At 45.3% G+C, this 17,562-nt stretch overlaps 2 protein-coding genes across 3 annotated transcripts; both read right to left on the bottom strand.

Annotated features, from left to right (window-relative positions):
- Positions 1-227: 227 nt before the first annotated feature.
- TMOD4 (tropomodulin 4 (muscle)) lies at positions 228-5,254 on the bottom strand. Of its 2 annotated transcripts, XM_008584305.1 has the most exons (9): positions 3,600-5,254; positions 3,236-3,392; positions 2,803-2,919; positions 2,212-2,301; positions 1,900-2,030; positions 1,701-1,808; positions 1,165-1,308; positions 760-904; positions 228-344 (listed from the first exon to the last, which is right to left on the bottom strand). In XM_008584305.1, the coding sequence occupies exons 1-9, from the start codon at positions 3,720-3,722 to the stop codon at positions 322-324; spliced, it is 1,038 nt and encodes a 345-aa protein (XP_008582527.1). In that variant the 5' UTR covers positions 3,723-5,254; the 3' UTR covers positions 228-321. The 2 variants fall into 2 exon arrangements, with proteins under 2 accessions (XP_008582527.1, XP_008582534.1); XM_008584312.1 differs by lacking the exon at positions 1,165-1,308.
- A 263-nt stretch (positions 5,255-5,517) lies between these two features.
- On the bottom strand, positions 5,518-16,679 carry VPS72 (vacuolar protein sorting 72 homolog (S. cerevisiae)). The gene is made up of 6 exons (XM_008584285.1): positions 16,496-16,679; positions 12,351-12,503; positions 12,055-12,169; positions 11,507-11,683; positions 6,452-6,596; positions 5,518-6,103 (listed from the first exon to the last, which is right to left on the bottom strand). The coding sequence occupies exons 1-6, from the start codon at positions 16,610-16,612 to the stop codon at positions 5,716-5,718; spliced, it is 1,095 nt and encodes a 364-aa protein (XP_008582507.1). The 5' UTR covers positions 16,613-16,679; the 3' UTR covers positions 5,518-5,715.
- Positions 16,680-17,562: the final 883 nt, after the last annotated feature.

Below are 17,562 nucleotides of genomic sequence, written 5' to 3'. Positions count from 1 at the left end.
GGAAACAGGGCTGAGGCAAGTAACTTGTAAAAGTAGAAGATACTAAAGGCTTTGGCAGGGTTATGGGGAACACCAAGGGAGGGAGGTCCCCCGCCTCCTCCTAGTAACCTGAACCTCCCTGCCTGCTGATCCCCAGAGTATAAATAATCCCCTGATGAACTGGCAGTAACCCTTGGGGTTAACGCCAAAGTTCCCACCCCAAATCCCAAGGAAGGAGACAGGCAGAGTGGACAGAAGGGCCTTTATTTACAGGAAAGGGGGATAGATGAGGATTTAAGTATCCAGTACTCCCAGCTCTAATTGCTAAAGGGAAAGGCAGGGTTATCTCTTCTTTTGCTGGCGACCTGTAAAGGAGGAAGAGTAAACACAAGTCTTTGCTTCATCTCCTGCTTTGTGCAAAGGCACTTTTCTTCTCCTGTTCAGTTCCTTAGCCAGACTCATAAGTGGTACATCTTAGGCTATCTGACAAGCCCACCCCACATTAACAAAACAAAACAAGAAACCATGCCACAAATAAAAATACCATGCCTCTAAGCAGGTATTAGTACGTCTAGCCTCCTTTTTACCTCTCTACTGGTATGTATTGGGGCAGAGGGACTTTTCTGTTTTCTGATCTTTCATGGGGACTTGAATTTTTCATGTGAGTATCTCTTTGGCAGCACCCCAGACTTTTTGTCACTAAGTCTGCTTTTAGAAGGATTCACCATTTTCTGCACTTTCTTGCCCTTTCTCCCACATTCCATGTCTGCAGTTACTCACGTAGTTCATTGTTCCGGGTCATAGCCTGGGCTGCCCGAGCTCGTGGCCCCTGCTGTGTAAAGTGGTAGCCAAAGCGGACGATGGAGGGACACTGCTCTAGCACGGTGGCCATCTCCATCTCCACTGCATCACCAGGCCACTGGCGCTGGGAGAGGGAGAAGCAAAAGCTGTCACCACCCTCTCAGGGTTGTTCACCATCCCAATCCACAGACCCCTTTGGCAGGTCAAAGAGTCTTATTTCTCCAAAGTGGGTAGAGAGAGGTGCTGACTTGGCTCCCCTCAGAGAGATAATGAAGAAGAGAATTCAAACAAGATTAAATGACATAGCTGCCCCAGTGGCTGGCTCAGGGAGGAGGCTCAGTGAGTATTAGCTAAATGCTAAGACCGGGGGAATGGAATGCTGACCTGGTTGTCTACACGGAGCTCAGTGAGTGTGGCATTTTCCCGAACTGCCTTCAGCACAGCCATGAGCCCTGTGCTGCTAATGAAGTTGGATTCGATGTTCAGGCTCTGGAGACTACGATTCTCACGCAACATGTCAGCCACTGCCTGGGTAGTAGGGACTTGGGTTAGGATTAGGGGACAGTTTCACAGATGACTGAGGAGAGAAAGAACAGGAGCAAGAAGGAAACAGCTCTTTGAGAAGAGTCCTTGAGGAGCTGTACGTGGGCTAGAGGGAGATAGAAGTGAAGGTAGATAGTAGGGGAAAGCAAGGAGATTGTGTGCAGTGGAGTTGGAGGTGTTAGGATTGTGGCACTTTGGCAAAGTATCTCAGGACTTCAGGGTTGTGAGCTGTAGGACTTGTGGGTAGTCTCCATGAGGGCTGCCCTAAAAAAGCATGATGGAAATAGCACCCCCTAGCACAACCCTTTATGACAGCCCTGCCAGGGGTGCATGTTAAGGTGTGGGGAGAGAGGACTTGGTATGTCAATTGGCCTTACATTGGCGATAGGGTCACCACTCCTTGTGGCCACCAGACTGAAGCTCCGGACGTAGGTATTTGTCTTCATTGCCCCACACAGCTCACTTAGCATGGGTATTGGGATGTCCTATTAGAGGTGAATAAGGGATGATGGGCTAAGAGACTCAAATGTCAGCAGTTATCTCGGTGTTATTGTTTGGAGGATAGGAGTCAAATACCTGTATATTATTGAGGTTCACCTCCTCCAGCTCCTTATCATTGCTTCGAACCCTCTTTAGTATTTCTTCGATGTTTGTGGGGTTTGGGGGCTCATCTGGCACTGGCTTATACTTGTCAGGCTGTACCACACCTGGTGGGTGAGGATAGGATGGGAACACAAACATGTGCCCCACAATCTCCTCCCATTGATTCTCTTATCACTCATGCACCATGTCCTCTCTCAGATTCACGATTCACTCTTTCCTACCTCTTCTGACCCCAGGACTACCTGCCCAGGAGACCTGGGGAGCATGTTCCCCACACACACTCACTGCTAATGCCTTCAGTGTTGCAGATTTCTCCACTGCAGATAGCATCGTAGTATTGCTTGTTGCTCATCAGTGTGTACATGCCCAGAATTGCTGGAGAGGGGAAGCAGAGGGGAAACAGACAATGAGGAGAAAGAATCTGTTCCAAGCCCCCCCACCTTATTCTGAATCTGCTACTGTAGCATTTTTAAGGCCTGACTCCTTCCACTCTTCGGGAGAGGTTTCCCATCCTCCCTCGATCCCGGGAATTCCTTCCATAAACTTCCCAAGGCAGTGGTTTCTAAAACATTGAGATAGGGCTAAAGGAAGGTCACTAAGGAGCCCCAATAGGGTGAGGGAGTCTGCAGAGACCCCTTCCTGATTTCAGTCAGAATAGTTCCACTTTTATTTGCTTTTACAATCCCTGTAAAATTGCTCTTGAGATATTAACTTATTGAATTTAAAAAAAAATGAGTACATAAATAAAAAATTTAAAACTACTGCCTGAGGCTTTCTCAGACATCCACATCCTGGTTCAGGGCCTTCCCCACTAGTCTCATGTAATGGCTAGGATCCCCCATCCCTGACCCTCCTCAACTTCCCACAGCTGCCCACCTGCAATATCACACATTTCAGCATCTGTGGCATTGGCCAGTGCCTCCTCCAGCTCAGGCTCCAGGGTGATCTGCTCCTGTGCTGGGATTTCCCTCTTGGGCTGAATATAGGGTTTCCCTGATGGGGAGATGAAGGTTGTTTCAGGTAGAGGTCATTTCCACCAAGATCCTGGCCTCCAGCTTCCTTTTATTTTTCCAGAAGTAGAATGCTGGGTCACCACGGAACACTGGAAAGCCTGAGTCCTCTACAAAGTCAGGATTCCTAGGTCCCCTAATCTCTCATAAGACTGAAGAATGCAAGCTGGCATGCAAGTGTCAGGGCACCTGAGTCCCTGGGCGGATAGGAGCTGGAAGGTGAGAGAGAAGCTGGAGGGTGGACATATGAGAGACAGCCATTTGGGTTCTGGGAGGCATGGATGTCAGGTTCCCCATACCCTTCTTTTCGCCTGTGAAGGGCACCAAGTCATCACGCTCTTTGACTTCTAGTGCCTGCTGCTCCAGGTACTGCAAAAGAGCCTCTCGGTCCAGTGGCCCTGTTGGGTTCTTCTTTGTCTGGTCACGTTGTCTTAGCCCAGCTGGCAGGAGCATATTCTTAGGGATGAGTTTTGGGGAGCAAGTCAGACCTCCCCTGTGACCTGGGGTACCTCTAGGTCTCCCTAAAACATCTCCAGACACATTTTCCCTGGCCCTCTTGGGACTCCAGGCCCTGTAGGCAGCCCTGGTCTCAGCCACCCAGAGCCTAGAATCCTTCCCAAATGCCTACGGACTGTCCCTGGTTCCCCGTGCTGGATCCCCTACCTCAGGGTCCATCTCCTGTAGCTCGCAGTCCAGCTGCTCTAGCTCCTCGGGGCTCAAGGTCCTCAGGATCTCATCTTCATCTATGTCTCTGTATTTCTCCAGTTCCTTCTGATATGATGACATGGTGGCCCTCACCCCCTCCCCACTGTGTACAATTCACAGAGCCTGAGGAGCATGAGAAAAGTGGTTGGACAAAGGAAAGATGGACATGGACACAGTAGGGACACAAAGAGACCAGCCAGGGGGCAGAACATTGAACTTGATGCCTTGGAGGTTAGAAATCTAGTTGGGGATGGGATGGGGGAAAGAAAAGTTGTTTAGTTAGAATTTTCTTCCTGCTTCCCCAGCTTCCAGTAACTCTAGCTGGGGATTCCAGGTATCCAAGCTGGATTTGTCTTCCCACTGTATGACAGAGAAATCCTAGCAGCACCCCTCCCCTATAACCTAACCCATCAGTATCTCTCCCCCTAGCACAGCTGCTGGAAGCCTTGCCAAAACAGCTGGCCCCATGCCCAGTTCCTATTGAAAGGGGGAGGGGTGGGCAGAGATCTTCAGGGAAATTCCTCTTCTCTTCCCCGTAATCCAGCCTTTTCCCCTAAATTGGTTAAAGAAAGCAAGGAAGACTGGGGGGAAAGGGGAAAGAGCCGTTTTCTTACCCCATCCTCATTTCCTCTTTTACTGTGGAGGAGATCAACATTTCATTTTCTGTGTTTGCTGAAATTCTAAATCCTGAAGGAAAGCAAGGGCTCAGAGAAGCTAGGGGACTTCCAGGTTGGAGGAAGGGTGGTAAGCCCTCAGGAGAAGGGACTGAGTCCCCATAATTTGTCCCTGGCTTTGGATAGGAAGGTGACACTGGATGAGAAATGCCTTCTAAATGGGAATAAAGTTTCTCTTAAAACCGAGATCAAACATGCATAATCTTTTACAATATGAAAAATACACACAAGCTACACGTACACACCATGCTGAATATGAAAGATCCAGAAAGTGTGTGAGACACTTATATTGACAATGTAAATTATACACAGTTAAGGGATAGGGCAAACAGTGGCAGAAACAACAGTGAGTGACAGAGACGGAGATACACTCCATATCATTCTCACAGGAGCCATTCTTCTCCTCCCATCTCCCCCCAGGCTCTCATCCACAAGCCCCTTGCCTTCCCAACCTACCAGTCCTTGTAGCTATCTCCCTTCTCACCTCCCCTGTCAGTGGGTCTGTCTGTTTGTTCTACTGGAGCACGGTCCCAGCAGCAGGAGGAGCTCAGTGCCGGGGGAGAGGGTGGGGGAACAGTGAGCTCAGCATTTTATTATTTTAGCTCTGGCCAGGTGGGGGGTAGTGGGAGATCACATATACACAGCCCCCATACCCTGCCCAGCCCTGAGAGCCTCTAGTGGCCATTAACAGCCATGGCACATCCTCCCCTTCTCTTCATACAAGTTCAAGTCCTAGACACTGGAGTTCTGTGAGAATCAAATAGTTCCTACTTATTTGGTGCCTGCTACACTCAAAGCAGTGAATATAAGGTGATATAAATGTCAATGTAAGGATTTTATTTTGGTGTCTAATTTTAAGGAGTTTATAATTTACTTGGAGGACTAAATACAGTTTAAAAAGTACAGCTCATCGGGCCAGCCCGTGGCTCACTTGGGAGAGTGTGGTGCTGATAACACCAAGGCCATGGGTCCGGATCCCTATATAGGGATGGCTGGTTAGCTCACTTGGGAGAGCGTGGTGCTGACAATACCAAGTCAAGGGTTAAGATCCCCTTACTGGTCATCTTTAAAAAAAAATAAAAATAATAAATAAATAAGTACAGCTCACAGTAAATGATATCAAACAAATATAAAGACCCATACATACTCAGACATTCACAAATAAATTCCTCTTACTTCTGACCCTAGATTAGAGACCAGACAAAAGGGATCTTTCTATTTTATTAGATTTAAAAACACAACAAAACCAGTAGGAACTAAGAGAAAAGATGGGGAAAGAAAAATAGAAAAGGGTTGGGCAAAGATCAGAGATGACAAAGGGGAGAAGCAGGAAGAGGAGAGGGAACATCAAGAACCTCAAGTCAGGGCAGGAAAGTGGTTTCTAAGGACTAAACATCTCTTCATTTGATGACGATTTTCTGGCGCAAGGCTCGGGGCCCAGAGCCAGGGAGGGGCTCTGGAGGTGGTGGGCCAGGGCCTAGGGTTGAGGCAGTGGGTGGCAGTCCATGGGCAGTGATGTACTTCTTGTAGGCCTCACGGATGATCTTGAAGGCTCGAGCAGTGGCGTAGGGTATGTCTGTAACAGGGTCCCGGTATAGGGCTGGACGATGGGTCACTGGGCAGACTTCCCGAACAGGGACCTTTGGGGGCCGCCCTTGGGGAAACCATTCTTCAAATGTTGCATCATCACTAAAAGTGATGAAGGTACGTGAGCAGTGAGCAGGGGGGATGACAGGTCCAGTCCCAGCATGGGGAGTCAGTGTAGAAGCTGTGGGAGCAGGATCAAGTCTAAGGGCAAAAGACAGAGAAAAACACAAAGAGCTGAGAAGAGAAAACAATAGATATGGAAAGAAAGAAATCAGAGAAATGAGGAAAGAGAAAAAGGAGGCAGAGTGATAGGACCATTCTGAGAGAACCTACTAAGTGACGGGAAAAGAAAGCTAGGCTAGAAGGAAAAACAGGAAAGGGGGGGGGAGCTAAAAGAGAAAGAAATAAGGAGCTGAAGAGAGAAAGGAATCTGAAAGATATCCAAGTGTTAGGAAGAGCTGTGTGAGAAAAACAAGTGAAATAGGGCTGAGAGAACACACCTGAATACAGAAGAGAGAAACTTCTCTTTTCCCCTTGAGATTCACTCACCCTTCTACATCAACATTCTCTTCCTTGGAGCCTGGCTCCCCAACAAGTGGCACTGTCACTGAATGATAGGTGATTATGGGCCCAGGGCACTTCCGCTTCTTGTGAACCTGCTTCTTTTTGTCTGCTTCAAGCCGCTCATATGTCTCTTCAGAGTAAAAGGAAGGAAAGAAGGGATGGTCAGAGTTTCCCCTTTTCCCACACCCCAGTTCTGTCCCACAATCTCTCAATTATCTTCCTGGCTGTCTAGTCACTGCCAACTACCCAAGCCAACTATGGAAGTCCCCTAAGGCCCTCTAGCACCTCCCATTTCATAAGTTTTCTGCTTGCCCTTCTTGGCATCCTCTCTGCTTCTTATTTCTAAAGTACACTTGGATCCTCACTCAGAACTGTAGGACCTCAGAGTTGGAAGAGACCCTTTGATGAAAAGTCTGTTCGTTTCCCCAGATATCAGAATCTCCTCTACAACTGTCCTGTCAACTTGCTCCCAACCAAGATAGCGCGTTACATTGTTACAGAGTTCTTTCCCTATTTTGAGCTGAAAATATATTTCCTGATGGCAGTTTACCTTTTAAGGCCATAAAGGACAGAAGTCCAATCTGGCTTCCACATGACAGTCCTTTAAACAGTTGAAATGAGTGTCCATGTCTCCACTGAGTCCTTTCCAAGCTGATCAAAACACACCCATCCCATCGAATGATTCCTCCTATAATATGGTTGTGAATCACTTCCTCAACTGTGTCACCCCTGGGCCTAGTGTACTCTTCTACTACTGTACTTATCACAGTTCATGGCAGAAGCTGCAAGCTGGCAGCCACTTAAGTGTTTGTTTGATCTGTATGGTGTTTTATTTATTTATTCTTTTTTTTGGCAGCAGGCGGATAAGGGGATCCGAACCCTTGACGCTTGATGTTGGTGTTATGGCGCTCTAACCAACTGAGCTAACCAGCCAGCCTGGATCTGAACCTTTGACCTTGGTATTATAACACCGTGCTCTGACCAACTGTGCCAACAGGCCAGCCGATCACCTTCATATTATCAGGGTCATGCAGCATTCCCCACATTACAGGCACTCAATAAATTCTTAATGAATAAATAGATTGAAATAGTCCTGGTCCCTTTCCTCTGAATGAACTCCAAATTTCTGTGACCTTCTTAAACATGGGTACTGTGAACACAATCCTCTAAAGTTTAACCATAAAATAGTCCTCTAGAAACTCCTCCAGGGATTGAACCTCTTTTGTACTTGAATTTCAGTTGGCAATATTGCTTTCTCTCCCTTGAGCCAACCTTCCAATCCCTCTCTTTGTCTCCAACACTTCCCTGTACCCTCTGGAACTCTTGCTATATCCTCAAGCTCCTCACTCAGCATTTCTTCCACAGCTTGCCTTACCAGAAACCTGGTCATCCACTGAGGCCACCATTTTCCCCTTTGGTGGAAGCTGCTCATTCTCCCACTTCCACACAGAATATGCCTGTGTCCTAATGAGCCCCATGCTACAGCTTTCAGATCATTACTCTTCAACGCACCTGCAAACTCCCTTCTCTTTGAGACCTGTGCTAACAATCTAGGTTAACTTCTCTCCTTCCTAATCACTCCCTCACTCACTGAAAGCTTTGGCAGTGGTTTCCACTCTTCCTCTCCGCCCCAACTCTTATTATGTTAGGTCACCCTGGTAACTTCTAAGTGCATATAGGTAGTCCCTTCAAACTCCATCCTCACAGTTTCTTTACCACCAGATATGTAGTAACATTCTTATCCATGACACTTCAGTTACTCCTTTCTTCTATAGCTACCAACTAGCCTTTACCACTGTCTGAAACTGCTCTAGCTCTGAAATATTAAAAATAATAAAAAAAGAAATATTAAAAATCATACATCCCAGGGCTCGACCACAATATCCCACCCTTCAGATTCGTTTGCTCCACTCCTCTGTTCTTCTGTTTCTTCAGTACCTCTAGGGCATGGATATATCCTCATTCTCTCTGTCCATCAGCCCCTTCCAGCCTTCATTTTCCTTTTTAAATCAAGCTTAGGGGCCGGCCCCATGGCTCCTTCGGGAGAGTGCGGTGCTGGTGGCGCCGAGGCCATGGGTTCGAATCCTATATAGGAATGGCTGGTACGCTCACTGGCTGAGCATGGTGCAGACCACACCGAGCCGAGGGTTGCGATCCCCTTACCGGTCAAAAAATTAAAAAATTAAAAAAATTAAAAATCAAGCTTAGGTTCCTCAATCTATTATTTCAGTCACTCTCTTACCAATAATCTAAACTCCAGGGCTGGCTGGTTAGCTCAGTTGGCTAAAGTGAGGTACTGATAACACTAACGTACAGGGTTCAATTCTGGCCAGCCGCCAAAAAAGAAAAAAAGAAATCTAAACTCCCTTGTGCAGATGTGGATTGCTGAGTGCTACTAGAAAAAAATTACACAACAGGGTAGACTGGAACTACCATGAATTCAGGTTCTGACTTCAGCAGATCCCCCAAGACTGCTAGATAATTCTATCTCAACAACTACTTCAAATACTCCTCACTCTCCTCAAGCTACCAACTCTATCCCCAACACCTGACAGATGGTGCCTTCTTCATAGAGAAAAAGACATCAGATGAGAACCACTGCAATGTCCTGCTCTGGATTACAAACCTACAACTGTTAAGCCACCCTTCCTTTCTCTCTTCCCTTCTCTTAGGCCAATTCCTCCACCTGTGCTCTATCTCCCACCCTGGCCTCCCACTTCTCCAAAAACCTACAATATTAACACCGTTCCTTTCTTCTCTATCTTTAAATTCTTTCAGTTGTTTCTCACTGAGGATACTATCTCTACTATCTTTTTTTTTGGTGGCTGGCTGATACGGGGATCTGAACTCTTGACCTTGATGTTATAACACTATGCTCTAACCAACTGAGCTAGCCAGCCAGCTCTTCTACCATCTTTAAATAAAACAAAACAAAACGAAAACAACTCTATCTTGATCCCAGGCCCCCTATCGTTTCTATTCCCTTTCCTACTCTTCACAGACAAACTTGACAAGTTTGGCTCTCCACCTCAATGTAGCTTGGTCCCCAAAAAGTGCTCTTTAAGGTCAACTCTAACCTCCATATTACCATAACCAATGGGCACTTCTCAGTTCTCCTATTAATCAGGGTCTCAGCAGCATTCAGCAGTTACTCTCTTGAAACACTCTTTCCTTGGCATGCTTGGATTTTCTTGGCATTCTCCTGGATCTCCCCAACTTCCTGGCCACTCCTCAGGTTCTTTTTTAAGCTCCTCCTCTTGCATGAAACCATAATATTTTAGTGTCTGCAGGACTTTTTTGGGGCCTTTCTTTTCTCACTCTATGCTTTCTCCCTGCATGATCTGATCCACTCCAATGTCATCAATTACCATCCATATTCTAAAGACTTCCAAATTTATATTTCCAGCCTAGCTTTCTTGTCAGAGCACCATATCTGCATATTTAACTGACATCTCAGCACTTCATGAATTGTTCACAGATTCCTCAAATTCAACATTTCCAAAAATTAACTTATTATTTTTTCCTCTGCTTGAATCTGCTCCTACTTCAGAGTGTCCTATGTCAGTTACCAATATCAGAAGCCTGGGAGTCACCCTCCTTACAGTGGCCAAAACCAATCAATGTGGACAAAGGATGCAGATCATAACTACAGTGATATCAAAGTGACCTTGTTGCTTGTGATGGTTCTCAGTAACTGTACATTTTGAGGTGTAAAGAGAAAAATTATATATCCCATTTTAATGCCAATATAATTTTTAAAAAGTCATGAGAATACATCCTGAAGATGTTAGTGCTGAACTAAATCTTTTTTCAAACATTGTATTCTTTTGGAGTCAAGTTACCTAAATTTCAAAACTGTCATTAAAGTGAGATGGGTTTGGTACTAGACATTCCTGATAATCTTCCACTCCACAGTGAAATCACATTCGACTTATGCATGTTCAACTATGTATACGCTTGGTCAAAAAAGATCCCTTTACTGGCTAGCAAAAAAAGAAAGAAAAAAAAAAAAGTAAAAGAGATTCAGAATGAGAGAAAACAACATTTTAAATACTGTAGGTGATTCTACCTGCAATTCCACTCAATGAAAGTTCCAGAGAGCATGTGATAGGAGGTGTGAATCTACCATTTCCTTAATTTCTCATGTACCTCTCATGATTTGAGACTATCACCACTTGATAAAGAAATGTATGTTCCCATACAATAAATTACTGTACATGGTTGTATACCCAAGAGCACATAAACTGAAGAGATTTTTTAGAATGTTTACTTTAAGCAATTTTAAAAAAAATTTTACTTATTTATTTACTTTTGTGGTGGCTGGCCCATACAAGGAATCGAACCCGTGATCCTGGTGTTACAAGGTTGTGCTGTAACCAACTGAGCTAACCAGCCAGCTTACTTTAAGCAATTTATCTCATGAACTAACTCTACCCGCTTTCCATTCTCATGATTATCATTAAAATAGGCATTATTGGGCCGGCCCGGTGGCGCACTGCTACAGTGCGCCGCTTGGGAGCACGGCTGCGCTCCCGCCAAGGGTTCGGATCCCACATACAGACCGGCCGCTCACTGGCTGAGCGAGGTGCGGGAGCAACACCAAGGGTTGTGATCCCGTTGCCGGTCCCGGTCCGGTACGGGCGCGACACTGAGGGTTGCGATCCGTTGCCGGTCACGAAAAAAGACAAAAGAAAGGAAAAAAAAAATAGGCATTATCACCGCCTTTTATGAATAAGGAAAGCAAGATGCAAGCAGGTTAAGTAATTTGCCTGCAATCTTAAAGCAAGTGAATAGCAAAACTAGGATTTGAACTCAGTTCTACGCAACTCTTATTTTACACCAAAATTCCTCAATACAGCTTGTTCTCCAGAGCCCTCACAACTGCCTAGTCCCTTGCTTCTAATCCCCTGCTCTGCCATTTCTTTCTTCTGATTCCCTTGTCCCAAATCTCCATCTCTCCAGTTCTCTGGTCCTCCAGGTCTCAGTTTTTCTCATGTTCCTCAGCCCCTCTACCCACTTTTCCCAAAATCACAGACTGACCCAGTGAACGTAAGTTGAGCTCCTCTGTGATCTTGGCTTCCCTGAGCAGCTCTTCCTGGGTCAGTGGCCGCTCAAAGTGGGGCCCCTTTCGCCGCCGTGACTGGCCCTGCCTCTCCTGTACCCGAAGAAATGTTTGTCTTGTATGCTCAGCTGTAGACTGACGCATGGACTTCCGACCTGGGAAGAGTCAGATAGAAAGAAATATTTGAATTCATGTCCATCTCCTTTATTTATTTATCTATTTTTAAATTTTTTATTTGGAAATAATTTGAAACTTACAAAAAAAGTTGCAAGAATAGTACAAAGAACACCCATGTATCCTTTACCCACATTCATTTTGTGTGTGTGTGTGTGTGTGTTTAATGACCTGAGAGTTAATTTGCACACATAATGGCCTTTACCCCCGAATACTTCAGTGTTTATTTCCTAAGAATAAAGATTTTTCTTACATAAACATAGCACAGTTATCAACTTCAGTAAATTTAACACTGATACAATAATTCATTATCACATTCCAATTTTGTCAATTGACCCAATGATTGACTCACTGTCAGAGCCATCATCCTGTAGTTCTAGTGGTAGCAGTGCCTTTTCTTCTCGGGCCTTCTGAGAGCTACCAGCTGGTGTGCTGACCTTTCGAGGCCTCAAGCTCTTGAGAGGCTCCTGGAGACAGACAAAAATCAGATACCAGGGAACAGAAGAGATAAAAAGAAAGATGATGAGGATCTTAACAAGAGAAAACTAGCATTGCAGGAAATGGGGCTGGTATGGGGAGTACTGGGACCTGATGGAAGGACAGAACAGAAATTAAGGAAGTCCAAGAAAAACAGGATTCCCTTGGCACCTTGTAGGCTTTTGTGACTACTCGGCGCTTCCTTCTTGGCTCTTCTGCTTCTCCATCACTGGATGGTTCATCCCCTTCATCGATGTCAAAATCAGAGTCCACCTCATCCTCAGTGTCTGACTGGTCCCCTTGATACTCATCATCTCCCGATTCCTGAGGACACAGGGAGATAAGGGCTGGCTGTCATTGGAGTCATTAATGCCCCTTCAGGAGGAAAATTTCTTTGCTTTCTTGATAAGGGCTGCCCCATTCTCCTTCCCAACCCAGCCCTTCATTTTCCTCAGGCAAGAAGCCTTTCTATCTGATGGCCTTTGGCTCCAGCACTACCCCCTCCCAATCTTAATTGATTGCTCTTTACCTGCAGCACACTGTATTAAGTATTGGGAACAAAAGGATATGGTTTGGTCTCTACCTGCAGTGAGCTCACCATCTAGTGAAGGACAGGACATAATCATAAAAAGAAGTTTTAATACAAGGCAATGTATAAAGTACCAAATGGCAATAAAATGTTACAGGAAATCAGAGAAGGCACATTTGCTATGGGGTGGTGGAACAGCAAGGTCTAAACTTTAGACTTCACTCTCTTAGCCCAGGGGGTGGGAAACTTTTTCTATACAGGGCCATACTTGGCCCACAGGTTTTAGTTTGCTGAACTCTGATTTAGACTCTAAAGGATGAAGAGGACTTGAGCCATGTTTAAAACACTGGTAGTATTTAGACAGCCAAGAAGGAAGAAGGAATTATAGGTAGATAGATTAGAAGAAATAAAAGTGCAGGAGCAGGAATATGTATAGCATGTTTATGGAATAAGGTTTTAGACCTAAGTAAAGTAGGCTTATCTCCAGCAAGAAAACTTCTTAGCTGACTGCCTTTGGCTCCAGCACAGCCTCTTTCCAACACTGACTGTCCTGTAGAACTATAGGATTTCAAAAGAAGGTTACATTTGGTCTATGGGTTAACTTAAATGTCAGGATAATAATTTTATGATTTTAACCCTCCCTCTCTTTACTTCACCCAGTATTGGTAATCGTTGTTGAGGTAAACTGAAGTTAATGAGAGAAATATGTCATTCCTTAGGTGTGCTGGGACAGAAGAACATTTGAGTACTACTACTATGGGTAATGGGAAGCCATTGAAGATTTTGAGGGAGGAGAAAACAGTATGTACAAGGGATGTTTCAGAAAGCTCAAGAGGTGTTTAGATGGGCCAGAGAAGAGAACCTGAAGTACAGCCTAAACCTGAGGTGATACAGATTAGGGATAAAATGGCAGCCACACTAGAAAAGAAAGGGTAAAAAAAAAAAAAAACACTTGAAGGAGGGAAGTCATCTGGGCTGGGCAGCACCTCAAACATGTGGCTCTCTCTTCAATCAGTGATGCAGATTAACAAACTAATCTTGGTACCTATGCTGCCAAAGCAAGCAAATAACACAGATGGTTGACACTCCAAGCCAGCCAGAATTCAATCTTGCTCTGGTGACCATCATTTCTTCCCAAATGATATTTGTGAAAGACAGCCTGGGAACACATTAATCCCCTTGGCTCTAACCTGGTATTAAGCCATATCATCAGAGGGCAGTAGATCAATTACACATTAGGTTAGTGCCCAATCAAAATGCTTTCACTAAATTATGGCTTCACTGCCATTCCTTTGGCTTTTATTGAGAGTCATTAATAGACATGACTACATAAGAAAATGTTTTTATATCATCTACCAAACCAGTTACTTTATATATATGAGGATACTTCAAAAAGTCCCTGGAAAAACAGAATTAAATGATAAATAGGGCTGACTGGTTAGCTCAGTTGGTTAGAATGAGGCCTTGTAACACCAAGGTCAAGGGTTCAGATCCCCATACCTGCCAGCCATGCACACACACGATAATATGAATCTTTCCGTGAACTTTTTAAAGGACTCTTGTATCTTATACAAAGATGTAATGATAAGTTCTCCCTAGGATTTAGTGCTGAATAAGTTTCTGAAGAACTAGTATGCTTCTTTCTTACTAAAAAAATTAATTCAGAGTTTGGCTGCCAGGAAGCTCATAGCTAAATTTAATATCAATTGCTATTACCATTTTAGCATAGGCTCCTGGTACGATTACTTTTTTTTTTTTTTTAAAGATGACCGGTAAGGGGATCTTAACCCTTGACTTGGTGTTGTCAGCACCACGCTCAGCCAGTGAGCTAACCGGCCATCCCTATATAGGATCCGAACCCGTAGCCTTTGTGTCATCAGCACCACACTCTCCTGAGTGAGCCACGGGCCAGCCCGACAATTACTTTTGATTGTCTCTATTTTTATTGTTTCTACTTTTTGTTTATATCATAAGCCTTCTTAAATCCTTTTTGGAAGCATGAAGGGTACATATTAAATAACGACTCATAAAATGACAGGAATAGGAAAATGGCCTTGGAGGAGGGATGAGAAAGTTCTATTTTAAACTAGTTGGTTAGGGCTATGTAAGTAATGACTCCCAGTCAATCACCATGTCCTGTTGATTCTACTTCCTTAATTTTTCCTCAAACCTCCAGTCCATGTTTCTCTACTGCCCCTGCCCTCTTCAAACCATTTTTCTTGCTACAGCGTAATTTTTCTACAGTACAAATTTGATCATGAAACTTCGATGACTCTTTTCAGTCCTCTGGATGAAGAGCAAAACTCCTTAACATGGTTCACAAATCTTGGGCCGACCCAGTGGCTCACTTCGGGAGAGTGCGGCGCTGGGAGCACAGCGGCGCTCCCGCTGCGGGTTCGGATCATACATAGGGATGGCCGGTGTGCTCACTGGCTGAGTGCCGTGTGGGCGACACCAAGCCAAGGGTTACGATCCCCTTACCGGTTACGATCCCCTTACCGGTTACGATCCCCTTACCGGTCACAAAAAAAAAAAAAAAGGCTTACATGGCTCTCCTTAACATGGCTCACCAAATATGGACCATGCCAATTCCCTCCAGCATTACCAATCTTTATTCTCCTGCATGCTCTGCAGAATAAGAGGAGACTTGCAGGTCCCAGACCAGAATCTCAACGCCTTTACACACTCTGACCCACCCCTCCATGGACTGACTAATCCTCACCCCCACCCCCGTTCATCCAGCCAAGGCCTACTATTTCATGCTATCCACGGCTTAAACATCATCCCCCCCGGGATGCCTATCCCCATCAACAACTTTAGTTCTCATGTGTGTTACCTTAGCACCTTATGCTTACCTCTTGTTTTAGTCCTTATCACACAGTATTTTAACTGTTACCCAAGCTGGTTCCCACACTGGGGTCTGGAGAAACAGCGTTTTTTTTTTTTTTTTTTTTTTTTTGGCTGCCCGCCAGTAAGAGAATCCAAACCCTTGCTCTAGGTGTTATTTAAACACCGCTCTCTAACCAACTGAGTTAACCCGCCAGTCTTCCGAGCGGTGTTTTTAATATTCTGTTTCCCTAGAGCGCATCATAGTCTGTCACCTATGGTATGCTCTGGGTATTCAACACATATTTAATGAATGGATAGATTTAATCGATAAAAAGTAAGTGCCAGCCCAGCCCAGACACTGGACTAGACACTGTACGTACAATGTTGAGCAAAACAGACCATCTCTAACTTCATAGAGCTTACAATCTAATAAGAAAGTATAAACAAATAAGCAAACCAAATCTAATTACAAGTTCAAATATGTTCTATCAAGGTAATAAATGGGGACTTTTTTAGAACAGTCAAGGAAGGGTTATCTAAGAAAACATTTACATTGAGGCGTGAAAGCTGAAAACGGAGTGGGTTATGCTCCCTTACGTTTTGGCGGTTCCCTCCTATACCTCAAGTGAATAACCGTGCTGTGGGCCCACGAGTATATACCCAGTGACTGACTAGGATGTGCCTTGCAAGACGTCAGAAGTGAGGTGAGAGATGCAACTAGAGAAGTACACAGGTTTCCGCCGTACTTTGGCGTGCCTCCAGAGAGCTCCTCCAACCCAGTCCAGAACTCTCCCTTCTAGGACTCCACTGCATCCCCCGATTCCGCCCACCCCATCTCGAGCATCAGCTCCCAGAGCTTCTCTCTATTCCCTGCCCCCTGCTTCTTTGTCCGGGTTTGTCCCTTCAGGACTCCTTCCCTTCGCTTCCTTCCCTCCGTATTCCTGGACCCGGCTCTTGCCTCTGTGAAACCCCCATAAGTCGTTTGGTAGAATTCATCTTCCTCCTCTGCCTCCAGGAGCCCAGAAAGCCGGTTTCCAGCGGTCTTCCGGGGGGCCCGGCCCCCAGCCAAACTCATACCGCCTACAGAGACTGCGCCACCACGAGCGGCCTCTCACCCAGCTCGGTTCTCGGAGCTCGGTGCTCAACACCACTACCTGCGGGTGACGCCAGCAGCGGAAGTCGGGCGTCTGTAGGCAGAAGGAGCCGAGCGTCGAGGAGCTCCAAGTCCCGCCCTCCAAACCGTCCTTACTTTTCAGCCCCGTCCACTCCTGCGCATATCCTTAAAGCCCCCTGCCTTAGCGCCTAGCTTGCTGAATGATTCCACTCGGTGACATCAGGACCCCGCCACTAACCTAAGTCCAGAATTTGGAAGTCAACAAATTTTCTTTTAGACGAGGTCAGTCTCCCTCTGCTTCAGTCCGTTTTCCACTCTGCTGCCAGTAGGAAACTTAATATACACCCAGACTTTGTCACTCTTCTCAAAAATCTTTACTGGCTCCCCGTCATCTGCAGGATAAAGTCCAAAATCCTCGAGGCAGAGAGCATAGTATTAATAGTTAAGAGCACAGCCTTGCAGCCAGCCAGACCAGAGTTTGAGTCAGAGCGTTAAGGTCTTATAGTTGTGTAACTTCGGACAAGTTGCTTAGCTTCTCTGAATTTCAATTTTCTCATCTGTAAAGTGGGACTAATAATAATACCTACCTTTTAAGGTTGTTGAGAAGATTAAGAGATGTAATTCTTGTAAACTGCTTAGCAGCGTTTTAGTAAGCAAGTAGTAAACGTTTAGTAGGTGATAACTACTAACATGGCACTTATGATCCTTCATAATTTAGTCTCTCCTTGTCTTTCCAGCCTCACCTCCTGCCAACACCATCCTATTCCAGCATTATTCCCCTAACACCCAATTTTCTGTCATGCCTCCATGCTCTTCCTTCTCCTTAGAATCCCTTTCCTTTCCTGTCTAACTGGCAAAATTCTAATTTTATAGGACAGTGAAGTCTTCTTGAACACCCATTCCTCTCTTTC

Source organism: Galeopterus variegatus, unplaced genomic scaffold (assembly GCF_000696425.1).
Source record: "Galeopterus variegatus unplaced genomic scaffold, G_variegatus-3.0.2 Scaffold103, whole genome shotgun sequence".
NCBI lineage: Eukaryota > Metazoa > Chordata > Mammalia > Dermoptera > Cynocephalidae > Galeopterus > Galeopterus variegatus.
Note: the sequence above shows the minus strand (reverse complement) of the source record. Positions and strands in the feature narration are given on the sequence as shown.

Bases quoted from the DNA above. Each gene is read 5' to 3' on its own strand.
- TMOD4 (XM_008584305.1), bottom strand. From the start codon at position 3,722: ATGTCATCATATCAGAAGGAACTGGAGAAATACAGAGACATAGATGAA. The intron at 2,920-3,235 runs GTATGGGGAACC...TCTCCCCATCAG, and splicing joins CTTCACAGGCGAAAAGAAGG to GGAAACCCTATATTCAGCCC. The intron at 345-759 runs GTGAGTAACTGC...CCTCCTTTACAG, and splicing joins GACCCGGAACAATGAACTAC to GTCGCCAGCAAAAGAAGAGA.
- VPS72 (XM_008584285.1), bottom strand. From the start codon at position 16,612: ATGAGTTTGGCTGGGGGCCGGGCCCCCCGGAAGACCGCTGGAAACCGG. The intron at 12,504-16,495 runs GCAAGAGCCGGG...CTGTGTCCTCAG, and splicing joins CTTATGGGGGTTTCACAGAG to GAATCGGGAGATGATGAGTA. The intron at 6,104-6,451 runs GTGAGTGAATCT...TTTTGCCCTTAG, and splicing joins GAGAATGTTGATGTAGAAGG to ACTTGATCCTGCTCCCACAG.